General features: G+C 38.7%; 2 protein-coding genes and 2 long non-coding RNA genes across 5 annotated transcripts; all 4 read left to right on the plus strand.

Annotated features, from left to right (window-relative positions):
• On the plus strand, positions 11,215-12,504 carry LOC104704640 (putative nuclease HARBI1). The gene has a single exon (XM_010420691.1). The coding sequence runs from the start codon at positions 11,215-11,217 to the stop codon at positions 12,502-12,504; it is 1,290 nt and encodes a 429-aa protein (XP_010418993.1).
• Positions 15,140-18,244, plus strand: LOC104701194 (E3 ubiquitin-protein ligase ORTHRUS 1-like). The gene is made up of 9 exons (XM_010416844.2): positions 15,140-15,655; positions 15,797-16,329; positions 16,417-16,542; positions 16,765-16,864; positions 16,959-17,023; positions 17,112-17,214; positions 17,326-17,458; positions 17,548-17,762; positions 17,859-18,244. Exons 1-9 carry the CDS (start codon positions 15,224-15,226, stop codon positions 18,075-18,077), a joined length of 1,926 nt encoding a protein of 641 aa, XP_010415146.1. The 5' UTR covers positions 15,140-15,223; the 3' UTR covers positions 18,078-18,244.
• On the plus strand, positions 19,926-20,874 carry LOC104701195. The gene is made up of 3 exons (XR_753776.2): positions 19,926-20,163; positions 20,345-20,502; positions 20,642-20,874. It is a non-coding gene; the product is annotated as an uncharacterized LOC104701195 (long non-coding RNA).
• On the plus strand, positions 21,049-21,563 carry LOC104701196. Of its 2 annotated transcripts, XR_753777.2 has the most exons (3): positions 21,049-21,076; positions 21,168-21,208; positions 21,301-21,563. It is a non-coding gene; the product is annotated as an uncharacterized LOC104701196 (long non-coding RNA). The 2 variants fall into 2 exon arrangements; XR_002032690.1 differs by having other exon boundaries at positions 21,055-21,208.

Genomic DNA, 26,491 nt, shown 5'->3' on the forward strand with positions numbered 1-26,491 from the left:
GATCCTGTACTCGAATGCTTGCATCGAGTGCTTAGGTCGTGTGGTTCCTTGTTCATATTTTTTTGTTTTATTATTTTAGGATTGTTAGACAAAACCTCATTATTGCTTGGCTTGACTTGCATTGTTCTGATTGCATCCTTCCTGTTAGCATAAACAACCATTTGGATTGATAACCCTTTGTACTACAACTACATAGGCAATTGATACCCTGGGTGAAAAACCTGTTATCAGGCTGACTTCATGGAGGAGTTCAACCGCAAGTACTTTCTGAGAGAGGCATTGGACCGGTTGGAGGTGCAGTTCCTTCAGTTATCTCAGGGAACACGGTCAGTGTGGGAGCTGGACTTGGAGTTCAGTCGACTCCTATCTTATGGGGGTCGGGCAATAGAGTCTGAGGAGGCCTAGATCAGGAGGTTTATGAGGGCTCTTTATAATGACTTAAGGGTCCATTGTAGAGGACGAAGTTATGCTATGCGTGCAGAGTTGATTGAGACTGTAGCGGAGATTGAGGAGGATATCAGGGCACAGGAAGTGACGGTTAGACCAGCGATGCATCCTAGAAAGGCTCATCATCAGGGAGGTTCTAGCAAGGGCGGCAAGCCTGGACAGGGAACCAAGAGGAAGTGGGAGGCTACGTAGAGACCGAGTGGTGTAGGGTGCTTTGGTTATGGGAGCATGGATCACAAGGTAGCTAGCTGTCCCCAAAGGAGTGCTTCGACGGTAGCGGTTCATGGTTGCTATCATTGCAGGGAGCATGGGCACATCAAGCTTAAGTGTCCTAAGTTGGAGCAGATGGCAGTGGCAGCAGTGCAGCATGTGGTGCAGCCTGGAGTGCAGCAGGTAGCACAGATTGAGCAGGCGCCACGGGTTTACACGACTGTCGAGACTGGTGGAACCAGTGCCGGAGCGATCACAGGTATAATTTTGTGTACTTAAACTTTGTGAATTTCAGTAGGTTCAGATTTTATTGTGTAGGGACCTTGTTGGTGGGAGGGTTTAAGTCTCATGTTATGTTTGATTCTGGAGCTACTCATAGCTTCATTACTCCGGAGTGTGCAAATAGTGCTGAGATCAGAGGAGATCCCGGGGAGTGTACAGGAGTTGTCAGAGTTGCGGGAGGCATGTTTCTGAGGGTCATTGGACAAGCTAGGGGAGTTGATATTCAGGTTGAAGGAGATTTGTGGCCAGCGGATTTGCTTATCAGTCCAGTGGAGTTGTATGATGTTATTCTCGGGATGGATTGGTTGCATCGGCATATGGTATATTTGGATTGCCATCGGGGTAGAGTGGAGTTTGAGCGGCCAGGAGGAAAGTTGGTTTTTCAGGGTATTAGACTTCGGGGAGTCTCGTGATCTCAGCCATGCAGGCTGGGTAGATGATCGAGAAGGGCCGTGAGTCAGTGGGGCAGTTTACGGTTAGCGGTATTCAGGTTGTTGAGGAATTTGAGGATGTGTTCCAGTCGTTGCAGGGGTTAGCACCATCTCGTTCTGATCCTTTCACGATTGAACTAGAACCGGGGACGACATCATTATCCAAGGCTCCTTACAGGATGACTCCAGCAGAGATGGCAAAGCTGAAGAAGCAGTTGGAGGATTTATTGAGCAAGGGATTCATCCGTCCTAGTGTATCACCATGGGGAGCACTGGTGTTATTCATTAAGAAGAAGGATGGGAGTTTTTGTTTGTGCATTGATTACAGAGGTTTGAACCGGGTCACTGTGAAGAACAAGTACTCTCTTCCTAGGATCGATAAGTTGTTGGATCAGTTGAGAGGTGCTACTTGGTTCTCCAAGATAGATCCGGCGTCGGGTTATCATCAGATTCTGATAGATGAGGCAGATGTGAGGAAGACTGCATTCAGGACAAGGTATGGGCATTATGAGTTTTTGGTGATGCCGTTTGGGTTGACTAACGCGCCAGCAACATTTATGAGATTGATGAACAGCGTGTTTCAGGAGTTTCTGGACGTGTCTGTCATCATTTTCATCGACGATATTCTGGTATTCTCTAAGAGTCCTGAGGAGCATGCAGTTCATTTGAAGGCAGTTCTGGAGAAGCTGCGGGAGCAGAAGTTGTTTGCTAAGTTGAGCAAGTGCAGTTTTTGGCATTGTGAGATGGGANCCGGTTGGAGGTGCAGTTCCTTCAGTTATCTCAGGGAACACGGTCAGTGTGGGAGCTGGACTTGGAGTTCAGTCGACTCCTATCTTATGGGGGTCGGGCAATAGAGTCTGAGGAGGCCTAGATCAGGAGGTTTATGAGGGCTCTTTATAATGACTTAAGGGTCCATTGTAGAGGACGAAGTTATGCTATGCGTGCAGAGTTGATTGAGACTGTAGCGGAGATTGAGGAGGATATCAGGGCACAGGAAGTGACGGTTAGACCAGCGATGCATCCTAGAAAGGCTCATCATCAGGGAGGTTCTAGCAAGGGCGGCAAGCCTGGACAGGGAACCAAGAGGAAGTGGGAGGCTACGTAGAGACCGAGTGGTGTAGGGTGCTTTGGTTATGGGAGCATGGATCACAAGGTAGCTAGCTGTCCCCAAAGGAGTGCTTCGACGGTAGCGGTTCATGGTTGCTATCATTGCAGGGAGCATGGGCACATCAAGCTTAAGTGTCCTAAGTTGGAGCAGATGGCAGTGGCAGCAGTGCAGCATGTGGTGCAGCCTGGAGTGCAGCAGGTAGCACAGATTGAGCAGGCGCCACGGGTTTACACGACTGTCGAGACTGGTGGAACCAGTGCCGGAGCGATCACAGGTATAATTTTGTGTACTTAAACTTTGTGAATTTCAGTAGGTTCAGATTTTATTGTGTAGGGACCTTGTTGGTGGGAGGGTTTAAGTCTCATGTTATGTTTGATTCTGGAGCTACTCATAGCTTCATTACTCCGGAGTGTGCAAATAGTGCTGAGATCAGAGGAGATCCCGGGGAGTGTACAGGAGTTGTCAGAGTTGCGGGAGGCATGTTTCTGAGGGTCATTGGACAAGCTAGGGGAGTTGATATTCAGGTTGAAGGAGATTTGTGGCCAGCGGATTTGCTTATCAGTCCAGTGGAGTTGTATGATGTTATTCTCGGGATGGATTGGTTGCATCGGCATATGGTATATTTGGATTGCCATCGGGGTAGAGTGGAGTTTGAGCGGCCAGGAGGAAAGTTGGTTTTTCAGGGTATTAGACTTCGGGGAGTCTCGTGATCTCAGCCATGCAGGCTGGGTAGATGATCGAGAAGGGCCGTGAGTCAGTGGGGCAGTTTACGGTTAGCGGTATTCAGGTTGTTGAGGAATTTGAGGATGTGTTCCAGTCGTTGCAGGGGTTAGCACCATCTCGTTCTGATCCTTTCACGATTGAACTAGAACCGGGGACGACATCATTATCCAAGGCTCCTTACAGGATGACTCCAGCAGAGATGGCAAAGCTGAAGAAGCAGTTGGAGGATTTATTGAGCAAGGGATTCATCCGTCCTAGTGTATCACCATGGGGAGCACTGGTGTTATTCATTAAGAAGAAGGATGGGAGTTTTTGTTTGTGCATTGATTACAGAGGTTTGAACCGGGTCACTGTGAAGAACAAGTACTCTCTTCCTAGGATCGATAAGTTGTTGGATCAGTTGAGAGGTGCTACTTGGTTCTCCAAGATAGATCCGGCGTCGGGTTATCATCAGATTCTGATAGATGAGGCAGATGTGAGGAAGACTGCATTCAGGACAAGGTATGGGCATTATGAGTTTTTGGTGATGCCGTTTGGGTTGACTAACGCGCCAGCAACATTTATGAGATTGATGAACAGCGTGTTTCAGGAGTTTCTGGACGTGTCTGTCATCATTTTCATCGACGATATTCTGGTATTCTCTAAGAGTCCTGAGGAGCATGCAGTTCATTTGAAGGCAGTTCTGGAGAAGCTGCGGGAGCAGAAGTTGTTTGCTAAGTTGAGCAAGTGCAGTTTTTGGCATTGTGAGATGGGATTTATGGGTCACCTTGTTTCTGCAGAGGGGGTTTCTGTAGATCCGGAGAAGATTCAGGCTATCAGGGATTGGCCTAGACCGTAGAACGCCACAGAGATCAGGAGTTTCCTTGGTTTGATAGGTTATTACAGGAGGTTTGTGCAGGGCTTTGCAAGCAAGGCACGCCCTATGACTAAGTTGACGGGGAAGGATGTTCCTTTTGTTTGGTCACAGGAGTGTGAGGAGGGCTTTGCAAGCCTTAAGGAGATGTTGACTACTACGCCAGTGTTGGCTTTGCTTGAGCAGGGAGAACCCTATGTGGCTTATACAGATGCATCCAGAGTGGGTTTGGAGTGTGTGTTGATGCAGCATGGGAAGGTGATTGCCTACGCTTCGCGACAATTGTGGAAGCATGAGGACAACTATCCTACTCATGATTTGGAGATGGCTGCTGTACTTTTTGTCCTGAAGATTTGGAGATCTTATCTTTATGGTGCAAAGGCACAAGTATTTACAAATCATAAGAGCCTGAAGTACATATTCACTCAGCCCGAGCTGAACTTGAGGCAGAGGCGGTGGATGGAGCTGGTGGCGGATTATGATTTGAAGATAGCCTATCACCCTGGTAAGGCTAACTTGGTTGTGGATGCTTTGAGTCGGAAGAGGGCAGCTTGGGCTCAGGAGCAGGATATAGAGTCTCTGATAGGAGAGATCAGTGCATTGAGGTTGTGTGCAGTGTCTCAGGAGCCGTTGGGTTTGGAGGCAGTTGATAGAGCAGATCTTCTGAGCAGAGTGCGGTTGGCACAAAAGAAGGATTTGAGGCTGGTGGATGCCTCAAAGGATGTTGGTTTTGAGTATCAGGTTTCGGTTAATGGTACTATTTTGGTGCATGGGCGGATTTGTGTGCCCAAGGATGAGGAGATGAGATAGGAGATCTTGAGGGAGGCTCATGCGAGCAAGTTCTCTATTCATCCAGGAGCGACTAAGATGTACCGTGATCTCAAGAGGTACTATCACTGGATCAGGATGAAGAAGAATGTAGCTAGTTGGGTCGTGAGGTGCAATGTTTGCCAGCTAGTGAAGGCTGAGCATCAGGTTCCAGGCGGGTTACTGAAGAGTCTACCCATTCCCGAGTGGAAGTGGGATATGATTACTATGTATTTTGTGGTAGGATTGCCAGTGTCTGGGACCTTTGATGTTATTTGAGTCAGTGTAGACCGGTTGACTAAGTCGGCACATTTTCTGGCCATTAAGAAGACGGATGGAGTAGCGGTCTTGGCTAAGAAATATGTGAAGGAGATAGTCAGGTTGCATGGGGTGCTAGTGAGCATTGTGTCTGATAGGGATTCCAAGTTCACTTCGGTGTTCTGGAGAGCGTTTCAGGCAGAGATGGGCACTAAGGTGCACATGCGTACAGCTTATCATCCCCAGACAGATGGGTAGTGAGAGAGGACGATCCAGACGTTGGAGGATTTGCTGAGGATGTGTGTGTTGAATTGGGGTGGCCATTGGGAAAATCACCTAAACCTGGTAGAGTTTGCTTACAACAACAGTTATCAGGCTAGTATTGGGATGACTCCTTATGAGGCTTTGTATGGGAGACCATGTCGTACACCGTTATGCTAGAATCAGGTGGAGGAGAGGAGCATGTATGGTGCTAGTTTTGTTCAGGAGACCTCAGAGAAGATTCGGGTTCTCAAGTTGAACATGAAGGAAGCTCAGGATCGGCAGAAGAGTTATGCTTATAGGAGGAGGAGAGATCTTGAGTTTCAGGTGGGAGACAGAGTGTACCTCATGATGGGCATGTTTTGGGGACCGAACAGGTCATTGTCAGAGACTATGTTGAGTCCGAGGTATATGGGTCCGTTCAGAGTGTTGGAGCGGGTGGGACCGGTAGCATATAGGCTGGAGTTGCCTGAGGTTATGCGTGCGTTCCACAAGGTTTTCCATGTGTCTATGTTGCGGAAGTGTCTATGTTGCGGAAGTGTCTATGTTGCGGAAGTGTCTCCGTGAGGATGATCAGTTGTTGGCTAAGATTCCTGAAGATCGTTAGCCTAATATGACTTTGGAGGCGAGACTATTAAGGGTTCTCGAGAGGACGGTCAAGGAACTTTAGAAGAAGAAAGTTCCTTTGATGAGAGTTCTTTGGGACTGTGATGGTGTTGAGGAGCAGACTTGGGAGCCAGAGGCGAGGATGAAGGCAAGGTTTAAGAAGTGGTTCGAGAAGAAGTTCACAACTTGAACTTGTCTAGTCTGGTCCCAGTTGTAGTATGTGGCTGGAGCGGGAATGGAGTATTCCAATTGGTTGTGCGACTAAGTAACAAGATGAGATGGTGTTCGGATACGAAATTTCCGTGAGGCGGTGGTTTGGGGGAAACTTTCTTGAAATAGAAGTTTCTAAAAGAGGAAAGTTTCCAAATGTGGAAAGTTCTAAAATGGAAAGTTTTATTTGATGAGTTAGAATTTGTCAATTTTTAGTGGTTGTTAGCCTTGGAGAGGCTTGTATGGCCTTCGTGGCTGTTTAGCCAATGTGCCTGTTTACGCGGTCCTTCGGGATCTGTGGTCTTCGTGACAGTCCTTCGGGACGTGTGGCCTGTTGAGGCGATCCTTCAGGATGAGTGGTCTTCGTGACGGTCCTTCGGGACAAGTGGTCTTCGTGACGGTCCTTCGAGACGAATGGTCTTCGTGATGGTCCTGTTTAGGATATTTGTTTGGCCTTGGTGGCGGTCCTGTTTAGGACATTTGTTTGGCCTTGGTGGCAGTCCTGTTTAGGACATTTGTTTGGCCTTCGTGGCGGTCCTGTTTAGGACATTTGTTTGGCCTTTATGGCAGCCCATGGGGCATTGAGATGATCTTTGTGTGGTCATGAGGTATTCTGGTGAGGGGATATGTGGCTGGTGGGGCATTGTGTTTGTTCTACGCGAGTCACGGGGAGGAAACCTGGTTAGGGATAGGACTCAGACGTGTGCAGAATTGTTTTCTCGCGACTCTTGGGGGACGTTAGTTCTCCTAGTACCGCCATATCTTGAGACTTTGTGGCTTGAGGGCATAGTTGGTATATCGACTTCGGATGACGATCCGGGGGTGCGCTGTAGGGTGGCAACCCGAGAGACGAATATTGGACTTCCTTATATTATGGCATGCGGGCTTAGGCCCGATGAGGAGCCAACATTATGGCATGCAGGCTTCAGCCTGATGAGGAGCCAATAAAACTCAAGGTTAAGGCCTATGAGTAAAGGAAAGTCAAAAATTCGAGAGCAAATAATGCATGGAACGTGAGTCTATCGCCTAGAGATGACCTTCCATAGATCGGTAAGAGGATTGCGGGCCGTGGAGACGGTTGCACGGGAGCCTTGGCCGATGGTTGTTCGTGATTCGGGGACGAATCTATGTTGGTGGGGGAGAATTGTAACATTTGCGAACCGGAATCTCAGTTTAAGGATGCATCGACCGATGCACGTCGGTTTTTGTGGGAACGAGTTAAGTGAAACGCTGCGTTTTGGGGTTAGAGAAAACCCTTAAGTCGAGTTTCTGTCTCATTAGTCGTGTTTAGCCGTTTTTGAGAGAAAAGAAAGAGAGAAAAGTGTTCTTGAGTGTTCTTGAGGATTTTGGGAGATTGGAAGCTGTTCCTGTAGAGATCTGTAGCTGAGATCGTTGTAGGAGCTTCCTGTAAGTGTTTTCTTGCTTGTTTGAGGTTCAGAATCGTCTTGGCAAAGGTAAGTGCATGACCATGGCTTATCTAAGCTGTAGATTACTCTGATCTGCTTGTTTATGTGTTGTTTGGCTTGTTAGAACGTTATTTGGGACATAGGGAAGTTTTCTTGTAGCTTGGGATCGAGTTTTGTGGTTGTAGGAACGAAGATCCGGCGAGAAGCTTGGGGAAAAGCGATGTTAGGCATTGTGCATCGGTCGATGCAAATGCGAGGATGACGCGTTAAACTTAGGGTTTTCGTGCTATGTCGAGCATGCGTCGGTCGATGCAGTGTGAGTGTCGGTCGATGCAACCCCATTCGGTGTCGGTCGATGCATGGTTGGTGTCGGTCGATGCATGGTTGATGTCGGTCGATGCAGAGTCCTGGTTTGTTATTGTTGTATGTTGATTGTTGGTTGATGGTTAGAGATGTCTCTATTGCTTGTGTGTATAGCCCACTGGGAGAATTGCCTTACTGAGTGTTTATAAAATACTCATGCATTGCAATTTGTGTTTGTGGTGCAGGTAAAGGCAAAGTGTGATCATGGAATCAAGGCAATGAAGAGGAGGATGTTCTAGTGGCTCGCTTGGTTGTCTGACTTCTGTTAGGTTGCTAGAGTTGAGTCCTAGAATGTTGTTTAGGATTATTGGTTCTCTGGTTTATGTTGATTGGATCATTAATTTATGTTTGGAATTAATACTGGTTAATTGTTATTGGTTATTAGATTAATGGTTATTTATTGGTATTGTTATTTCCGCTGTTTAATGTGATTGTGGTTAGGTGGCTAATGGATATGAGATCACTAATTGTAGATTGTATATTTATTATTATTACTAGTATTTGTCGCGTGCATACGCACGGAATTATTGTTTGATTACAAATAATATATAACTAATTATTTCTTTGTAATATAGTAAATTTGTATAGTAAATATATCCTTAAGTACTTTACAATATTACTTTTTGGTTGACTCATTAAAAATGTTAATAAAAATAGATACTGTATTTTAAGTTTTAACTGTTTTATTTTTGGTGTAAGTATATGAACAACAAAAATATAAATATTACTTACACTATGATGTTTTGTCATCAAATAATATATATTATTCATCTTCACATTTCTCTCCATTTTCTTTAGAGCAAGGCCAGTGGTAGTTCTTAGTGGATTGCTATTAGAGTTACTGGATCAAAAATAATTCAAAAACAAAAAGAAAAGCCCAAAAACATGAGAATCGATACTCAAGTGAGCATCCAAAGAACGGTTGAAGTAACCCTATGTGGCCTCTTCTGATTGGATGTATCTCAAAATATAAAAGACCAAAAAAAACAATTTCTCATTTTCTTCCTTTTCTTTTGCCGATCCTTTCTCTCTCTCTTTCTCCTCTCGACGACAGAGAAACGATTCAATCCTTCCTCAGTTTCGATCGATTCAATCGACAAAACAGTTTTTCCGGGCTAAAGAGGTGAGTGTTTGCCCTGATAACGATTTCTGTTCGGTTCTGGTTACAAGGGTTATTAATCTCGAATTCTCGATCCGACGATTCGAGCCTGACGGCAATCGATCTCTGGTTCCAGGGGTTATTAATCCCGATCCGACGAGTAGGACAGCGAGAGACGGCGATGGGACGGCAAGGGGCACCGGAAAGGTTAGTTTTCATTGTTCAATCAAAATAGGGATTGTCAATGGTCATGCAAAAAGAATCTGAGTTTTAGGTTTGGTTTCGTAGGTGAGACACGATTCAGAGGTGATGGAGCACCAAGATTGAATCAGAGGACGATTCAGATTGAACTCCATCACCTCGGATTGCCGGAGAGATTGTGTCTCCTTCTCTCTTTCTCCCTCCTCCACGGTTTGCTTCCCAACTTTGCTTGTTCTATTTTTTTTTTTTTATCTATGTTAGCTGATGGAGAACCAAGATTGAATTCTATTTGTATTCTTTGTGATGTTATGTGTTGTCTATCTAAGACGAGAGTTATGGTGTTTGGTGAATCATTTTCATGCTTTCGGAGTTGTGGTGTTCTATTGTTGTGATGTAAGAAGGAAGAGCCATTCGTGGAAGCCATATGTAGCTGCCACTGATATGTGGGATGAGAGTCAAGCCTATCAAGGTCTGTTTTGTCTGTTTGTCTGCTTTACTTCACTCATGGATGATTGTCCGATAATGTAGATGATTTGTTTTGTGATGTGTCTTTCTTGTAGGTGCATTTTGGTTGTGGAACACACATAACAGAACAAGGCAAGTTATGTTCATTCTGTTGATTTGTGGACTCGATGAAGTAGGCTTCTCGCTAAGCCAAATTGAAAGAGCCAAACTCAAAGCAATCCAGCTTCTCTCTCTCTCCTCCATGGTTTGTCTTCCAAATTTGTTGCTTCATTTATTTTATTTTTTCGTTTTGATCTCTGTTGATGTTCTGTATTGTGTTGCTGAAAGGAGACAGTGGTGTGTAGCTGAGATGTTCTCCGTTATGGGAATTGAAGATACATCTTTCTGATTCTTGATGATGGTTACAGTAAGCATCACTTTAGTCTCTATTTACTTAAAAATTTTGATTCCATAAAACTAAGAAACGATTCTAACTACTTAAAGATGTTCACTGTGTTCTGACAGGAACAATAGGCGGCTGACATTGGCTGATTTCATTGATCATCCAGATTGTGGAGACTGTTTTAAAACCAGGTACATTCTGATCTTTTCATGTATGTTGTAACATGTTCTCGGCTTGGTAGCAAGTGATTGTTGTTTTGTTTTGAAAAATGGTGCTTGGATCCTATTTGAAAAAGAAGATGCTTTGCTGCTTTTGTTTGTATTATAAAGAAAATTGAGTCATTCATGTAAATGATTGCATTTGAAAATAGGCTTGACTTTAAAGACTACTTTTTGAAAATCTTTTTTAAAAAATTTGACATCATGTCTGATAAGATATGATGCTACTAAAGCTGATGGTTGCAAATCATAAAACAAAAAACCATAATTTTTTCAATTTTAAACTATCTAGGTTTCAACTAACAATTTGTGTTTCAAGTTTACATCTAACTATACTGTTAGTGTATATTCCTCTTCCGCAAACACACATTACAAAAGTAAACACATTCGTTACAATCTAATCCAATTACAATCTAATCAACATAAACTCAGACTTTTCAGTTGTCTAATCTTGGATAGATACACGTTTATAGTGCATCTATCTCTGTCTAAACACACCTTTAGACAGAGTCCTGTGTTTTGGTGAGTCCCGTGAAGGTGGTCATGTTCTGTTAAGAACCGTGAAGCTGTTTGTATGCGACATGTTGTTTTTTGTATGTTTGTATGTTTCTCGGTGGTCCTAGTGACTTGTGAATCATTTTCGGCCTGTTATGTTTTGCCTTTTCTATATATTGGCCACATATCAGATTCATTCGTATCATCCTTCTTTCCATTTCTTGTATCTCTCATTCGGATTGTAGGTTTTTTTTTTAAGTTGTAAACTTTTAAAACCATAACCTTGTTCTCAAACAGTTTCTATCTTCTAAACCCAAAAACAAAAAAACCATTTATCCACAATAAAGGATCAAATTTTCTATCTTTAAACCCACAAATATTTTAACAAGATGTCAAGTTGGAGTTCTGATCAAGAAGTTGATGATATGGTAGAGGAAGAAGTTGACAGTATAGTGGAGGAAATTCAGAACCATTGGACTCAATCGGAAGATCCACAATTACCAGTTTTCAGAAGAGTGCACATTAATAGAGACCGAGAAGGAGGCCACAATCGGTTATGGAGTGATTATTTTAGTGAGAATCCCACTTACACTCAAGGTATGTTTCGCCGTCGATTTAGAATGAACAAACCGTTATTCTTGCGTATTGTTAATAGTATTGAACATGGGGTCCCTTACTTCAAACAAAGACGAGATGCAACTGGAAGGCTCGGTCTTTCTGCACTTCAAAAATGTACGGCAGCAATTCGTATGATGGCATACGGAAGTGCAGCAGATATGATGGACGAATATCTACGACTTGCTGACACCACTGCGCACAAATGCCTTGAAGAATTTGTTAGCGGAGTTATAAATCTTTTCGGAGAAGAGTACCTCAGAAGGCCTACAGCGGAAGACCTCCAACGATTACTGAATATTGGAGAATATCGTGGTTTTCCCGGAATGATAGGGAGCATAGATTGTATGCATTGGGAGTGGAAGAATTGTCCGACGGCATGGAAAGGACAGTATTCACGTGGATCTGGAAAACCGACAATCGTACTAGAGGCTGTGGCATCGCAAGATTTATGGATTTGGCACGCTTTTTTCGGACCACCAGGTACATTAAATGATATCAATGTTTTGGACCGCTCACCAGTGTTCGATGATATACTAGAGGGTCGAGCTCCTAGAATTACCTACGTTGTCAATGGACGGCAATACAAAATGGCGTACTATCTCACTGACGGTATCTATCCAAAATGGGCAACTTTCATCCAATCAATTACACTTCCACAAGGTCAAAAAAACCAACTCCTTGCTAGATATCAAGAAGCATGTCGAAAAGATGTAGAGCGTGCATTTGGAGTTTTGCAGGCTCGATTTGCAATCGTAAAGAATCCCGCACTTTTTTTGGATAAAGCAAAAATAGGCAAGATAATGAGAGCTTGTATAATATTGCATAACATGATAGTGGAAGACGAACGACATGAATATAGTTTCTACGATCCATCAGAGTTTTATCAAGGAGAAGGAAGCGGAACTTCTCATGTGGATTTATCATATTCAACAGATAGGCCAACGAATCTCCATAATATAATGACCATGCGAAATGACGTTCGGGATCCAAAAATGCATGACCGCCTTCAAAAAGACTTGATTGAACATATCTGGCAAAAATTTGGTGCAACCCAACAATAGAACGGATTTAATTTATTTTTCCGTAGCTCGTTTCTTCTATTATAATTTATATTTGTCTATTTTCCTCGATTTTGTAAAATATGTTTAGTATTTCTGAATTCTGTAAAATATTTTTATTTCTAATATAAGTAACTAATATTACTTATTTTTCAATTTAAAATTATTAAATTTCAAAATTAATAAACAATAATTTTAATGATTGAGAAACCTATGTGGGTTACTCTAGTGGAAGGAAGAATTTTGATAAGTACTTAATGGGTTGTTTTGATTAGATTAATAAAAATTATATGATTAATTTAATTATGGGTTACTCCATTGGCCTTGCTCTAAGTACTTCCTCTCTTTCCTTCAAAGTTGTGGTGCTACTGCTAACTGTACATAATACTGTTTACTCACACAAACTCCCGACTCATCTCTACAGCAGAAAACATAAATAATTAGAATTATTTTTACCAATTTATCATCCACAAGCAATATATATGATGCCTTCTTTTACTATTCATTGTTATCTCACCAATAACGCCAAAACAAAGAAGAACTTCAAATGTATTTGTAGCGTATATGCACTACGTGAAATCAAGCTTCATGTAGCAAACAACCACAATCGTACCTGCAATTATATTGACAAACGACCTTCAAAATTACAAATCAAAAGTAATTCCAGATTCTATAGTGATCTTAAGAAGGAGTGGGTGAACAAAAGAATCACCTTCAGAATAAAGAAAGAAGACGATGAAAACGGTGCGAAGCTTCGAGGGGGGGGGGGGGGGTGAGGCTGAAATGAGATTTTTTCTTGATCGGGCTCGGTGGTCGAGCAAAAAGGACGGTTCCGAGATGTAATTGAAAATTGTCATGTTCGTAAAAGTAGTTTCAGTTTTTGCAGATTTAATGGTGGTGGTTTGGTGAAACTGAGAGGAGAATTGTGTATATATAGTGATTTGAAAAAGATCAGTTGATAGAAGTGGTGAAAGTGGGAAGTTTATTTGAAGATCATGGAAGACAAAGAACTCTAGATCGTGGATATATTTTTTTAAAAAAGAAAGCCAAGGGTTTTTACATTTTCACTAAATTGGTTTAGTTTTTTTCTCTTTTTTTTTCTCGACAGATTCAGTTTTTTTTTCTCTTTCTATACCGTTGTTAAAGTTTTTGTCGATTTATTTTCATTTTAAAAAAATCTGATATGGCTTGATGTTATTGGACAGATGATTTATGTTTTATAGGATAAAAGATTATTATTATTTATTATTAAAAAAAAACGGATTAGTGTAAAACGATTTGCTATTCGATATTACTATTCGATATGGAACCAATTTGCGACAAAGATTAGTGTAAAACGACAAAGAGAGCTTCTCTACTATTCTTCTCAAAAACACTCTTCAGTTTTTCTCTCCTGTTATTTTGCTTTTTAAAATTTTTTTTTTTTTTCTAATTAATTAGACACTCCATATGAAGGATTGTTGGAGATGGTCTAAAAGCCCAGATGGCAACAAGACGAGATGATCCCGAAATAGACTTGACCCAACCAAAACCGAAGACAATCTGTAAATTTCCAATGGACAATGGTCTAGTTTCGGATCTAATATGAAAATTAATTTCTAACAGATTAGAGTCACATTAATATATACATTTATAAATTCTAAAACTCCAATTAAAAATACAATTCAAACTAGAAGAAACAGTGACTTTCCACTAAACTACTAAGGGCATTATAGGGAACAATTTTGGGTGTTTTATAGTAAAAATATTATGGAAATAATGTAACATCATTAGTTTAAATCTTTTGTTAAAAAGTTAGTTACTGGAAGAACATGTTTAAAATCATAAGATTTAATAATATAATATTCTTAAATATATTATAATTATAAAAACTTATAAATTAATATTTAAATTGCATACTTATATAAAAGCAATTGTATACTTATAAATTAATCTAATATTCTTAAACATATTACAATTATAAAAACTTATAAATTAATATTTAAATTGCATACTTATTTAAATTGCATACTTATATAAATGAAATATTTTCTTTTTTTCCAAAAAATCTCGCCCAATCACGTGAAGCCACGTCGAATAAGAACTGGGCTTAAATCAGTTCTTATTCAAGATCAAAAAAATAGTTCTAAATCCACTATTCATTATTTTTGTAATTTTTTTAGGCTTAGAACACCAAGAGTATTCTCGTTGTAATGATGGCCTAACACCACTAGTTCATAACTTATTTTTGTTTTCTTGTTCTTAAATCATCACGTACGTATCGGTTACAATATCAAAATTCAGAATTACACTTTAATCATTTTAATATAATAGAAAAATTGTCTTTTCTTCTTAAACCACATATTTATCCGTTACAAACCCAACTTTTCAACATAAATTTAATAAAAACATTAAATAATAAAATATTGACCCAGACCACACCTTTTAAAGGGAAGTAAAATATATTAGTTGTCATTCAGTCAAATATATTAGTTGTCATTCAGTCAAATATATTAGTTATCTTATCAAAACTGTGAGATATTTATTTTTCTCTTTTTTTTTTTTTTTAAGATATTTTTTCATTTAATTCAGTTTTGAAAAAAGACGCTCCACTTTTCAACTTCCCCCCAAATATTTTCGAGACCCGCCTCTCTCTCTTCCCCTCTCTCCTTTTATAATTTCCCCCAAATCTCAATAACACCAAAATCTCTCTCTCTCTCTTTCTCTCACACTCGTTTCAACAATGGCGATTGAGATTCAGGTTCCCTGCGACGGAGATGGTGTGTGTATGCGGTGCAAGGCCACTCCACCAGCGGAAGAGTCGCTCACGTGCAGCACGTGCGTCACTCCATGGCACGTGGCGTGTCTCCTCCCGGAATCGCTCGTTTCTTTGACTGGAGAGTGGCAGTGTCCCGATTGCTCCGGCGATGTCGTCGATTCCGCCGTTCCGGTTTCCGGAAGCGCCGGCGGTTCGGATCTCGTAGCAGCGGTCCGTGCGATTGAGGCTGATGTGACACTCACCGAAGCTCAGAAAGCCAAAAAAAGGCAAAAACTCATGAGTGGTGCTGCTGCTGCTGGTGGTGACGATGAAGAAGACGATAAGAAGAAGAAGAGCGATGATGATGAAGATATCTGTTGCTCTATTTGCATTAAATTGCCAGAAAGACCTGTCACGGTTAGTTTCGTTCTCATCGATTTTGTTAATAACTCTTTAGATCTTTGAGATTAGTAGTATTGAATCTGTATGCTTGTGATTGTATGGTTAGTTAAGAGTATGGAGACTGATGTGATTTATTGTGTTCCTTTGTGGCTGTAGACACCGTGTGGTCACAACTTCTGTTTGAAATGTTTTGAGAAATGGGTAGCTCAAGGGAATCTAACTTGTATGACATGCCGAGGAAAGATTCCGAAACACGTGGCGCATAATCCACGCATCAACTTAACTCTAGTCTCTGCTATTCGTTTAGCAAAGGCTTCAAATTGTGCTGTTGAGGTAACTGCAGCCAAGGTTCAGCATTTCATCCGGAACCAGGACAGGCCTGACAAAGCGTTTACTACCTCGCGGGCTAAAAAGACTGGGAAAGCTAATGCTTGTAGTGGTAAGATTTATGTGACGATACCTGGTGATTATTTTGGTCCGATAACAGCGGATAATGATCCCACTAGAAAGAAAGGTGTCTTGGTTGGTGAGTCTTGGGATGACAGGCAAGATTGTAGGCAGTGGGGAGCGCATTTCCCTCATGTTGCTGGAATCGCTGGCCAATCGGGTTTTGGAGCTCAGTCAGTTGCTCTCTCTGGAGGGTATGAAGATGATGAGGACCATGGTGAATGGTTCCTCTACACTGGAAGGTTTGCTTTACATATCCTTTGGTGCTTGGACTATTGGCTATTTCTTGTAGAAATATTTGTGTTAATGTCTTTGGATGTGTGTTGCAGTGGTGGAAGGGATCTCACTGGAAACAAAAGAACTAGCAAGATACAGTCTTTCGACCAGACGTTTACGAAAATGAATGAGGCTCTAAGAATTAGTTGCAAAATGGGCTATCCTGTCCGAGTTGTCAGGTTATCATTCTCACTTTTTTGCAGTCTTTCTTTAACTATAAGTGGATTTGGGATGCTCCTGTGTCAAATTTTGCTTTCTTTATTGAACAAGAATAGATTGTTTGTCGTCATAGAGCTCCGCTCAGCTAAGCTTGCTGTACTTACCGGGTGTTCTTTTCTAGTTTATCTTTTTTGGTCGATATTACTCTGAGCAGAATGTTATCCTGACTCTTCAATTTTCAGGTCTCACAAGGAGAAGCGTTCTGCATATGCCCCTGAGGAAGGAGTGAGATATGATGGTGTGTACAGGATTGAGAAGTGCTGGCAAAAAGTTGGAATACAGGTTCAAAACAAATAGATAACTTTCTGAATTGTTCACCGATACTTTTTGAGCGTGATTGTTTTTTTATCCTGACCTACTCATCTGTTTTCCGTAGGGTTCTTTTAAGGTCTGTCGTTACCTATTTGTTAGATGTGACAATGAGGCAGCTCCATGGGCCAGGTTTGATATATATATTTTCTTTTGGAATGTGCCTTATTTCTGTATTTGCTATATTTAATGCCTCATGAGGTTTTGAACTATACTGCAGTGATGACCTTGGTGATCGTCCAAGGCCATTGCCTGTTATTCCTGAGCTCAAGAAAGCTACTGACCTGTTTGTGAGAAAGGAGAAGCCATCATGGGATTTCGATGTTAGTACAGCCTTTCTTTAGTTTGAGCAGATACCAAATATTCTTCTTTGGTTTGGTTCATTATTTCTAACCTTTTCCCTTGTGCCTGCGTATACATTATTCATTGATTAGGAAGCTGATGGTCGTTGGAAATGGATGAAGTCTCCACCTGCTAGTAGAAAGTGTATTGCTGCTCTGGATCCTGAGTATAGGAAGATCGTTAGGAAAAGAGGAAAGAATTCTATGATGGACAAACTTCGCAAAGGTATAAACATCGACTGTCACTTATGCTTTTGTATCTAGAGCACAATCCATAACTGTTAATTGTGTTTTTTTTTTTCTGGTGTGACACAGAATTTAGCTGCCAAATCTGTCAGAAAGTGATGAATCTTCCAGTGACAACGCCTTGTGCTCACAACTTCTGCAAGGGATGCTTAGAAGCTAAATTTGCTGGGATAGCTCAAGTGCGAGAGAGGAGCAGAGGCGGGCGCACACTACGCGCAAAGAAGAACGTCATGACCTGTCCTTGTTGCACTACTGACCTCTCTGAGTTTCTCCAGAACCCACAGGTTAAAACTAATTCATCTCTTCTTCTTATACATTCTTAGTTGGAATTCCCAATGTAATAACGTTGGGTATAACATATAAATGCTTTGATAAAACAGGTGAACAGAGAACTGATGGAGGTGATTGAGAATCTGAAGAAGAAAGAGGAAGAGTCTCAAGCCGTTGATGAATCAAGCAATGACGCAGCAGAGTCTTCTAAAGGAAACACAGAGTCCGAAGAAGGAGGAGAAGAGGAAGAAGAGGAAGAAGCTGAACCACCGAGTAAGAAGATCAGACTGGACAGCGACTGTGTTGGACCTGTTGGTGCTGGAAACTAAGAAACTAGAGTGACTTAGTATATATAAGATTAAAAAACCCAAAAAAAGATTAAATAACTCTCTCAGCTCAAGCCTCAAGGAGCTCTTTTGTTTTTTTTTTTGTTTTGTAATATTTCGTACCAAACTTATGCGGCTTATTATTTTGGTCTTTATTCCAAACTTTATTATAATTTCTCCAATCAGTTTTTTTTATTGAGTATATATACTAGATAATCATGAAATTAAGAAAAATAGATAAATTAATTATGACCCATGTGTGTATATCGGCTATGTATCTTAAAATTACATACTTCTCCCACTTTCTCTTTTTTTTTTATTTTTTTCTTTCTTTTCTCCTCTATGTTTAATTCTCCTAACAGCGATTACCATCTTCTCTATTTTTATGTTTTTAATGGCCACCATCACCATCACCACCACCACCAAATCTTTTACTTTTATTGTATCTTTCTGGATCTCCTCTTTATTTTTTCCACTACCCCCTTCATCAGATCTCTTTTACCATTGGATCTCCTTTTCTAATCTCCCACTTTTCTATTGTTGATCTCTCTTTCTCTATCTTAATTTCTTCCTATTGGTTTAACACCCCTTATCTGTGCTTGCTTCTCCCCCCTCCCCTATGGTCGGATATCTCTGCAACGCCGGCATGACATATGAGATTAAAGAAAGTCATGCTATTTATATTTATTTCAAGTGATTATACTATTTTATTAATATCACATGCTATTTACAAAAAAAATTCATATAATTTTAAACTGCTGCATGTTTTTATATTTACTTCAAGTGATTATATTAATTTATTAATATCACATGCTATTTACAAGAAAAAATTATATAATTTTAAGTTGCTGCATGTTTTTTTTCTAGCCGTAAATTTTTCAAAAAGGTTAATTTAGTCTTTATTCTCCCTCTACCCCACTTGAGAAAACGTTATTTCCTAACTATTTCTGCCAAAATGTTATTCTCTCTATTTTTTCTTCTACCATAGTTATCTACCAAAGTTGCTCTTTTTTTTTTTCATTACATATAGTATATATATTCCTACATTTCTATCAATATCTATCATTTTTGTCTTACATATTTTGCTTCGTTTTCGATTTCATCACATATATTTGGGTATGTTGTAATTTCTCGTTTGAAAGCTTCGTGTGTCTTCTTTGCTATATTGGTCAGAAAAAAAAAATCATCGTATGCATGGGGTTTTCGATTTCATCACATATATTTGGGTATGTTGTAATTTCTCGTTTGAAAGCTTCGTGTGTCTTCTTTGCTATATTGGTCAAAAAAAAAAAATCATCGTATGCATGGGGTTTTCGATTTCATCACATATATTTGGGTATGTTGTAATTTCTCGTTTGAAAGCTTCGTGTGTCTTCTTTGCTATATTGGTCAAAAAAAAAAAATCATCGTATGCATGGGGGCGACGATATTCACATACATTTGACTTTTGAACACTTTGATTTGTAGGTTAAGGACAAGTTATACGTTGAAGACAAACATGTGCTTTTCGATACGACAAGCTTCTTTATCGATTTGGTTGGCATTTCTAGACATATATATAAACCAATTTTCATGGATCCACTAGTAAATTTGTATCATATAGTTACATTTTTTGCTACAAAAATAAATAATAACAAATAATATCTATAAATTATTACAAATTAGTGACAAAATTTAAGTTAATAGTTATTGTAGCTAATTAGTTACTAAGTGTAGCTATATATAGTGACAAATAGTAACATACATAATTTGTAGTGACAAATAGTATATTATAATTTGTAGTAACACTTATAATAACATTTTTAGACATTTGTAGTAACACTTATAGCACTTAAACACTTATAATAACATTTTTCTTTCCCTTCCTCAGTGACCTAAATTTTTTTTTCCCCAAATTAAAACTAAGGCAATCTGTTTTGAGAGAGTGGGAAATGAGATCTCCGTGGTCATGACCTGAGGAGGAAGATGAGAGAGAGACTCGCAATCTTTCAGATCGGAGAAACGTTCGTCAGCTAGGAGCATTTCGACATTACCAGAGTTTCCTTCCTTCTTCTTCGATGGTTAGCCTACGCTCCGCAAAATTCACTCCGTAAGTCTCTCCGGCGATTTTCTGGGTCCTTAACGCCCTCGAAATCGCTCACTGTTCTTGGGTTATTTTTTTGGCTCCGTCTCTGCGAAATTTTGCTTGTCATTCATTGGATTATATCCTTAGTTTGTTGGAAACTTCTTTGGTTTTATATATCTCGATTTTGGATTTTTTGGATTCTTAGGGCTCCGGAAATGGTCATCGACGTTGAAACGGAGAAAGATGCCTCTGCTGATTCACCCACTTCTGTTCTCAACGAGGAGGTTTGTTTTGTGTTATACATTTCTCCTTTGGTATAATATTGTGTAAAAAGCTTAGAAAGAAAAAGTTTTCTGTAAATGGGTATATTACTTTCACTGCTACTTGATTTTGCTCTTTATCTGATACATATACATATTGCTCTCTTTCATGTTTGATTTTGTTCTCTCTTAAATCACGACTTCTGAACTTTAAATATTTGTGTATGCTTTGTTTTTTTCAGGTTCATTCATCTCAATGTAGCTACTTAGCACACGAACTCATTGTTTGGTATCAGGGACAAGAAGCTTCAATGTTGCTTCCTTTCTCATATGCTGTGGTCTCGGGTGCTATAGGATCATGTTCTGTTTTATTTGCCAAGTCACTGTGAGATGCTCTGTGACTTAATTTATTTCTTTCATTGTCACATCGGCTTAATCTATTTTGTCACATAGCCATTGGAGCAATATTCTCTGCTACAGAATCTCTATATTGGAAGGTATATGTTGTGTGTTTATGGCTCGTTATATACATGACTTTCTTTTTTGGTTAGTTCTTGATAGTTCTATGCTTTGTTAGTTACGTTCTTTCTTTAATACTTTACTTTCTTTTTTGGTTAAATCAGGCACTCTACTGATCGTGAAGTTGTACATAGTATGCATCTGCATAAATGTTCATGGTAACTCATCGGTTACATAAAGACAAAGTGCATTCCATTTGTATCTCCATATTTAAGCCTTGTCTTTACTAATTATATGATTTCATTGCAGGCCTGAATATATACTTTTGGTTATCATTCATCCCTGCCATTGTAAGTAAACAAAAGCAAGAATAAGTAAAAAGCTTGAAATTCATAAGACACTAACACTAAGAGAATGTGTTTGTATTTGTTTGTTGTTTAAGCTTGTCATCTTGGTTGGAACCAAACTAGAGCACGTTGTCTGGAAACTTGCTCTCGAGGTTAAGGAGCAGCAGACATGCACAACTAATGGGGTTCAAGTCAAACCACGTGACATACTCTTCTGGTTTGGGAAACTATCTTTTTGAATGTATTTATAACTCTCTGTTTGAGAGTTTAAAACTCTATCTTGTTTGAGTGTATGATATTAAACTAAGTTTAACATTAATTGTAATTGTGTATGTTTTGCAATTTAATTTTTTACATATTTTCTCATAATTTGTTTTTGTTGCTAGATATAAAACCTTTCAAAAATTTTGATATAATAAAAGCTACTGTGAACATATATTTGTCGTTTTTTGTAACAAGTTTACGACAAGTAACAAGTTTAGCTTGTTGTGAGTCTATTAGTCACCAAAATTTTGTAACTTTTTGTATATAGTTGCTACTAATGTTTTTGCTGCAAATTGTAACAAATGGTGGTAGATAAATGTATCATTTTGTAGCAAATAGCTACGTTTACATTAGTATCTAAATTGTAGCAAGTTGCGACAATTTGCTATGAAAAAAAAATTTACTACGACCAAATAATTACTAAATTTTTTTGTCACAATTCTGTAATAAACATATTTTAGCTACTAAAAACACCACGTAACTATAATTATTTCTGTAACAATGCAGAACATTTTTACTAGTGATCGGACACTACACCTCTAAAATTTTCTTGGCTCCAGGTTCCTAACGGATATCCAGTTCTAATTCACTTTATATAAATTAAAATTTACACCAATCATTAAGCGTTACAATAATTAGTTGACCACAAAGAAAACTTGTGTTACATGAATGTCCAAAGTTGCAACATATTCTTAAGATTTTATTTTAGTTAAACAGTTATTGTTGTACCAATATAGTGGACACTATTTTCTTACAATGTAAGTTTCATAAATCTGAAATGGTCAAATTCATTTGATCTTTTGTCTTCTCTGCTTTTTTGGTTTAATCGGTTGTTAATGGTTAAGCTGTTTGTTTGTATAGATATAGAGGAGTACACAAAACGCTGATTTCGCTTGGGATGCGTCAAGCAAACATAATTAAGTTATATTTACTCAATTAAATTATCGAATTTTCAAAAATTTACTTAATCTAAGCTTAATAAGAATTTTGATTTGGTTTACATATATCATTTTTGCTATCTTGAAGTGAATGATTTGTTCTTTTTTTTTTTTTTTTGCAGAATTAGTGTAGTCAATTTACCAGAAAACCCCTATGTTGCGTTTTTGTATAATAGTTCCACTTAACAATAAATTGCCATTAAAGAAGATAACGAGTGATTATTTGAAACGACCGCACCCGGATTCCTAATCCTCACACAGGATCCACAGGAAATAATCTTATCGGAACCGTATAATTCCGACGAGACAACGGCGTAGAAATCACTCATTACAAAAACTTCCACAAATACACTAAACCCAACCTCATCTAGTTATTGAGTCGCACAACCAACCATCCCTATCGACCGAATAACAAGAGAGGTGGGCTGGAGTATTTAATTCCGCCCAGCCACGGACAACACTTCCCCACAGATACTCCAATTTACCATCAACCCCACAAGTGTCAAACGGCACCTCCACCTGGTGTCGAACGCCACCCATCGCACCACTTGCGAACCAACACATGGTGTCGATCGACACTCTCCTAGTGTTGGTTGACACCAACGCCCACAACATCACTTCCGTCGATCTTTCCTAATCCAAACCTAACTCCAGCTGTCTTCCTACGATCCAAACATACAATAACATGCATACTGGTGTCGACCGACACCACATTATTGGTGTCGCTCGACACCCCAACCTTACAAGTTACCACACATCGTCTACGCCATACCACAATACAAAAACTTGATCAAAACATAAACCAACCGTTCATTTCATAAACCCACCGTTGGATACAAAGCTTAGAGCACCACGAAGCTCCCCACCAAATTTCAGCTGAATCGGACTCCGTTTAATCTTCTAAACATTCCCCCGAAGTAGCCTTAGAAAGGCTATTGGAACTGGAAACGATACTCTGTTAAAGAGAATCATCCCCATGGGACCACATACAAAGCTTTCTCATGATATGAAAGTGAATAGTCTCATGTGCCCTATCACAACAACTTGGAACCAAGAGAAGGTTAAGCTACTGCTACCAGCGTATGAACATGAGATACTTGCCCTCCGATCAAGTAAAAAAGGAGAAAGAGATCGACATATATGGTTGCTTACCAATTCAGGAGCCTATACGGCGAAATCAGGTTATATGGATGCATCTCTGAAGGAAGAGACGATCCCCACCCAACGTGTAACATCAACCAATTTTGACTGGTACAAAGAAGTCTGGAATATTAAATGTATCCCAAAGATCAAGTTTTTCTTATGGAAAGTTATGAATGAAGCATTACCAGTAGGTGTAAACTTGAAGACCCGGGGGTAAACCCAACCATAGTATGTCCACACTGCAACCAGGAGGAAACAACCTTACATCTCTTATTCCATTGCCCGATTACTTGTCAAGTTTGTGATCAAGCACCTTTTAAATCTACAATTATACCAAGTCGAATAACCACCATGCAAATGGGAACCGAGTTAGTAAACTCGGAGACCAACCTACCTCCAATGGGAGTTGGCCTCTAGAACATCTGGAAAACTCGAAACAAAAAACTCTTTGAGCAAAAGCAAACCTTACCTCGGGACTTCATTTCCCAAGCATTCAGTAGTGCTCTTGAGTGGATTGCAGCTCAATTACCGCAATCCCCAACTATCCAACCTTTGAGAGAACTTCAACCGTCAGCTCTAGGAGTGGATACCATCTCTTGTTTCATAGATGTGGCGTGGAGAGTGGGCTCTCTAGATGCACGATTCAAGTGGATTTTCATAGACCACTTCTTTCCATCGTAAATACAAAACAAAGCAGCAGCGCAAAACATAGCTTCTCCGATCTTGGCAGAAGAGATTGTCGTCTCCCTTGCCCAACAACAAGCCCTAGATCTAGGTTTCAAAAAAAATTCCGAAGCTTCAGATTCACAGATGTTGATCAAAGCCATCAATTCAGAGACTCCAACGTAAGAGCTCTACAATCCACGGTATCCTAGTTTTATCTCTTGCTTTTTATGAAATTTCTTTCTCTTTTGTGCATCGTGAAAACAATCATCAAGCTGATGAACTTACAAAATCAGCTATACGACTAGTTTGTAATTTACAAACTCTGGTACCGGTTTAATTAAAGGAATCTTTATTGGGTTTGACAAAAAAATGCTACAAAAAAAGATATATTTTAAATATTACAGATAGACTAACCGGCGCTAGATTTATTAATGTAAAAACATTGTGAATTACAAAACCTTTTACAAAACCAAAAAGATATCTAAAACAAAGCAAAGATTGAAAAATCGCAACGAACATCATATATAGACTAAAAGATTGATTTTAGGTAACTTGTATACACCATCATATAAATTTTTTTTTGTAGCAGTAGTTAGTCTAGGCAACACAAAGTTAAGAGATGCCAAACGACGTCATGTAAATAAATCTATTCGACGTCATTTTGTATGTTTTCATAGTTTTGTCATCTAGGTCAATATATTGGTTCTATAAAAGAATATATCCGCCGTTTTTTCTTACAAACCCAAAAACATACCCTAAAAAAGTTTGAGATTATTCGAATGCAACAATGAAGAAACCTCGCATCTGATTCAGTTCTTTTGCAGAAGGTATGTGCTAATAAGGCATAGTAAAGATATTTTACATTCAAATGATTTAACTATTATTTAAATTATTGACATAAATTCTTTGATTTATTATTATTATATACTCTTTGATTATCTTATTATTAGTTTGATAGCTTAATGCTTATGTTTTAACTCGTGAATTTTCAATGAAAAGATAAATAAATTCATCAAAATTTAATATAAAACATCTTCTAAATAAATAAATAAAAAATCAATAGACAAAAAATTCGAGATCATCTGTATTGGTGAAACAAATATTCGAGATTTAAGACAAACTAATCATTAGAATCTATCTTATTATATAAACCTTGATGACAAAATTACTCATTAACAAGATCGTGACACGTGTCAATTATATCATTCAGATGTTGACACATGTCAATTCACTATTAAAATTTTTAAAAATAAAAATGTAAAAATTCAAAACCGAACATAAAAAGGTTTTATATAAAAGTAAATAGATAAATTAAAATCTAATTTTATTTAAAATCTAATTATAAGATAAATTATATATATATATACCATAAAATTCAAAATTATAATATTGTTTACTTATTTTAATTTTTTGTTGCTATATTACAAGAAAAAGATTACTTTTTATATAAGATAAAAATGATTGTGAAAATTATACAATTAGTTACTATTTATAAAATATAAATAATCACCTTTACATAAAGAAAAAGTTTGTTGAAGTAAAAAAATAAAATAGATCGTCTCATATTTTTTCCACCAATCAAATAATTTATTCAAAAGACTGGTATTGTAATATATATGATAAAAGTATGTAAAATTAACATATGCGTTTTTGTAACTATAAAAATGTTAAAGTGAAGAGACATATAATAGGTTATTTAATGTGTTCATAAAGACAATTTGTTGGTAGAAGTTAAGACTAAAGAGTATATTTTAACAATAAAATATATTTGTGTGTACAAACAAACTTTTAGTGGTAATATAGACAGTAGATTTGTAAATGAATATACATTAGTGTATTATAGCAAAAAAAAAAAACAACTATTTTCTATAACTAAAAGTTTATCTCTTTACTTTTATACATTGTTTTTACTTACGAAAAAAATTGAATATATATTCTTTGTTAAATTTAATTTAATTTAATTTTAATACTTTTGAACTCATCTACAACTATTTTCTTTAACTAAAAGTGTGTCTATTTTTTTTTCAACCAAACAATAAATTAAAAGGAATTTCATCGGTTAGTTGCCGAATCCAGAGGGAAAGGGTTTACAAAAGAAACTTCAGAGATAAGAGAATGCAAAGCACGGGCAAGACAATCCGCCTTCGAATTATCGCATGTGGGATCCAAAAGATGGAGAATAGTGGAAAAAACTCTAGCGAATTAAACTCATCGAGCAAGTTGAAGAAGGATGACCAATATTTAGGGGAATTCTCAATAGTGAGTAACTCAACAC

This window comes from Camelina sativa, chromosome 7, assembly GCF_000633955.1.
Source record: "Camelina sativa cultivar DH55 chromosome 7, Cs, whole genome shotgun sequence".
NCBI classification, from domain to species: Eukaryota; Viridiplantae; Streptophyta; class Magnoliopsida; order Brassicales; family Brassicaceae; genus Camelina; species Camelina sativa.

Coding starts and splice junctions, on each gene's coding strand:
- LOC104701194 (XM_010416844.2), top strand. CDS start 15,224: ATGGCGATTGAGATTCAGGTTCCCTGCGACGGAGATGGTGTGTGTATG. Junction 16,865..16,958: donor GGCAAAAAGTTGGAATACAG/GTTCAAAACAAA, acceptor TGTTTTCCGTAG/GGTTCTTTTAAGGTCTGTCG. Junction 17,215..17,325: donor AGCCATCATGGGATTTCGAT/GTTAGTACAGCC, acceptor TTCATTGATTAG/GAAGCTGATGGTCGTTGGAA.
- LOC104704640 (XM_010420691.1), top strand. CDS start 11,215: ATGTCAAGTTGGAGTTCTGATCAAGAAGTTGATGATATGGTAGAGGAA.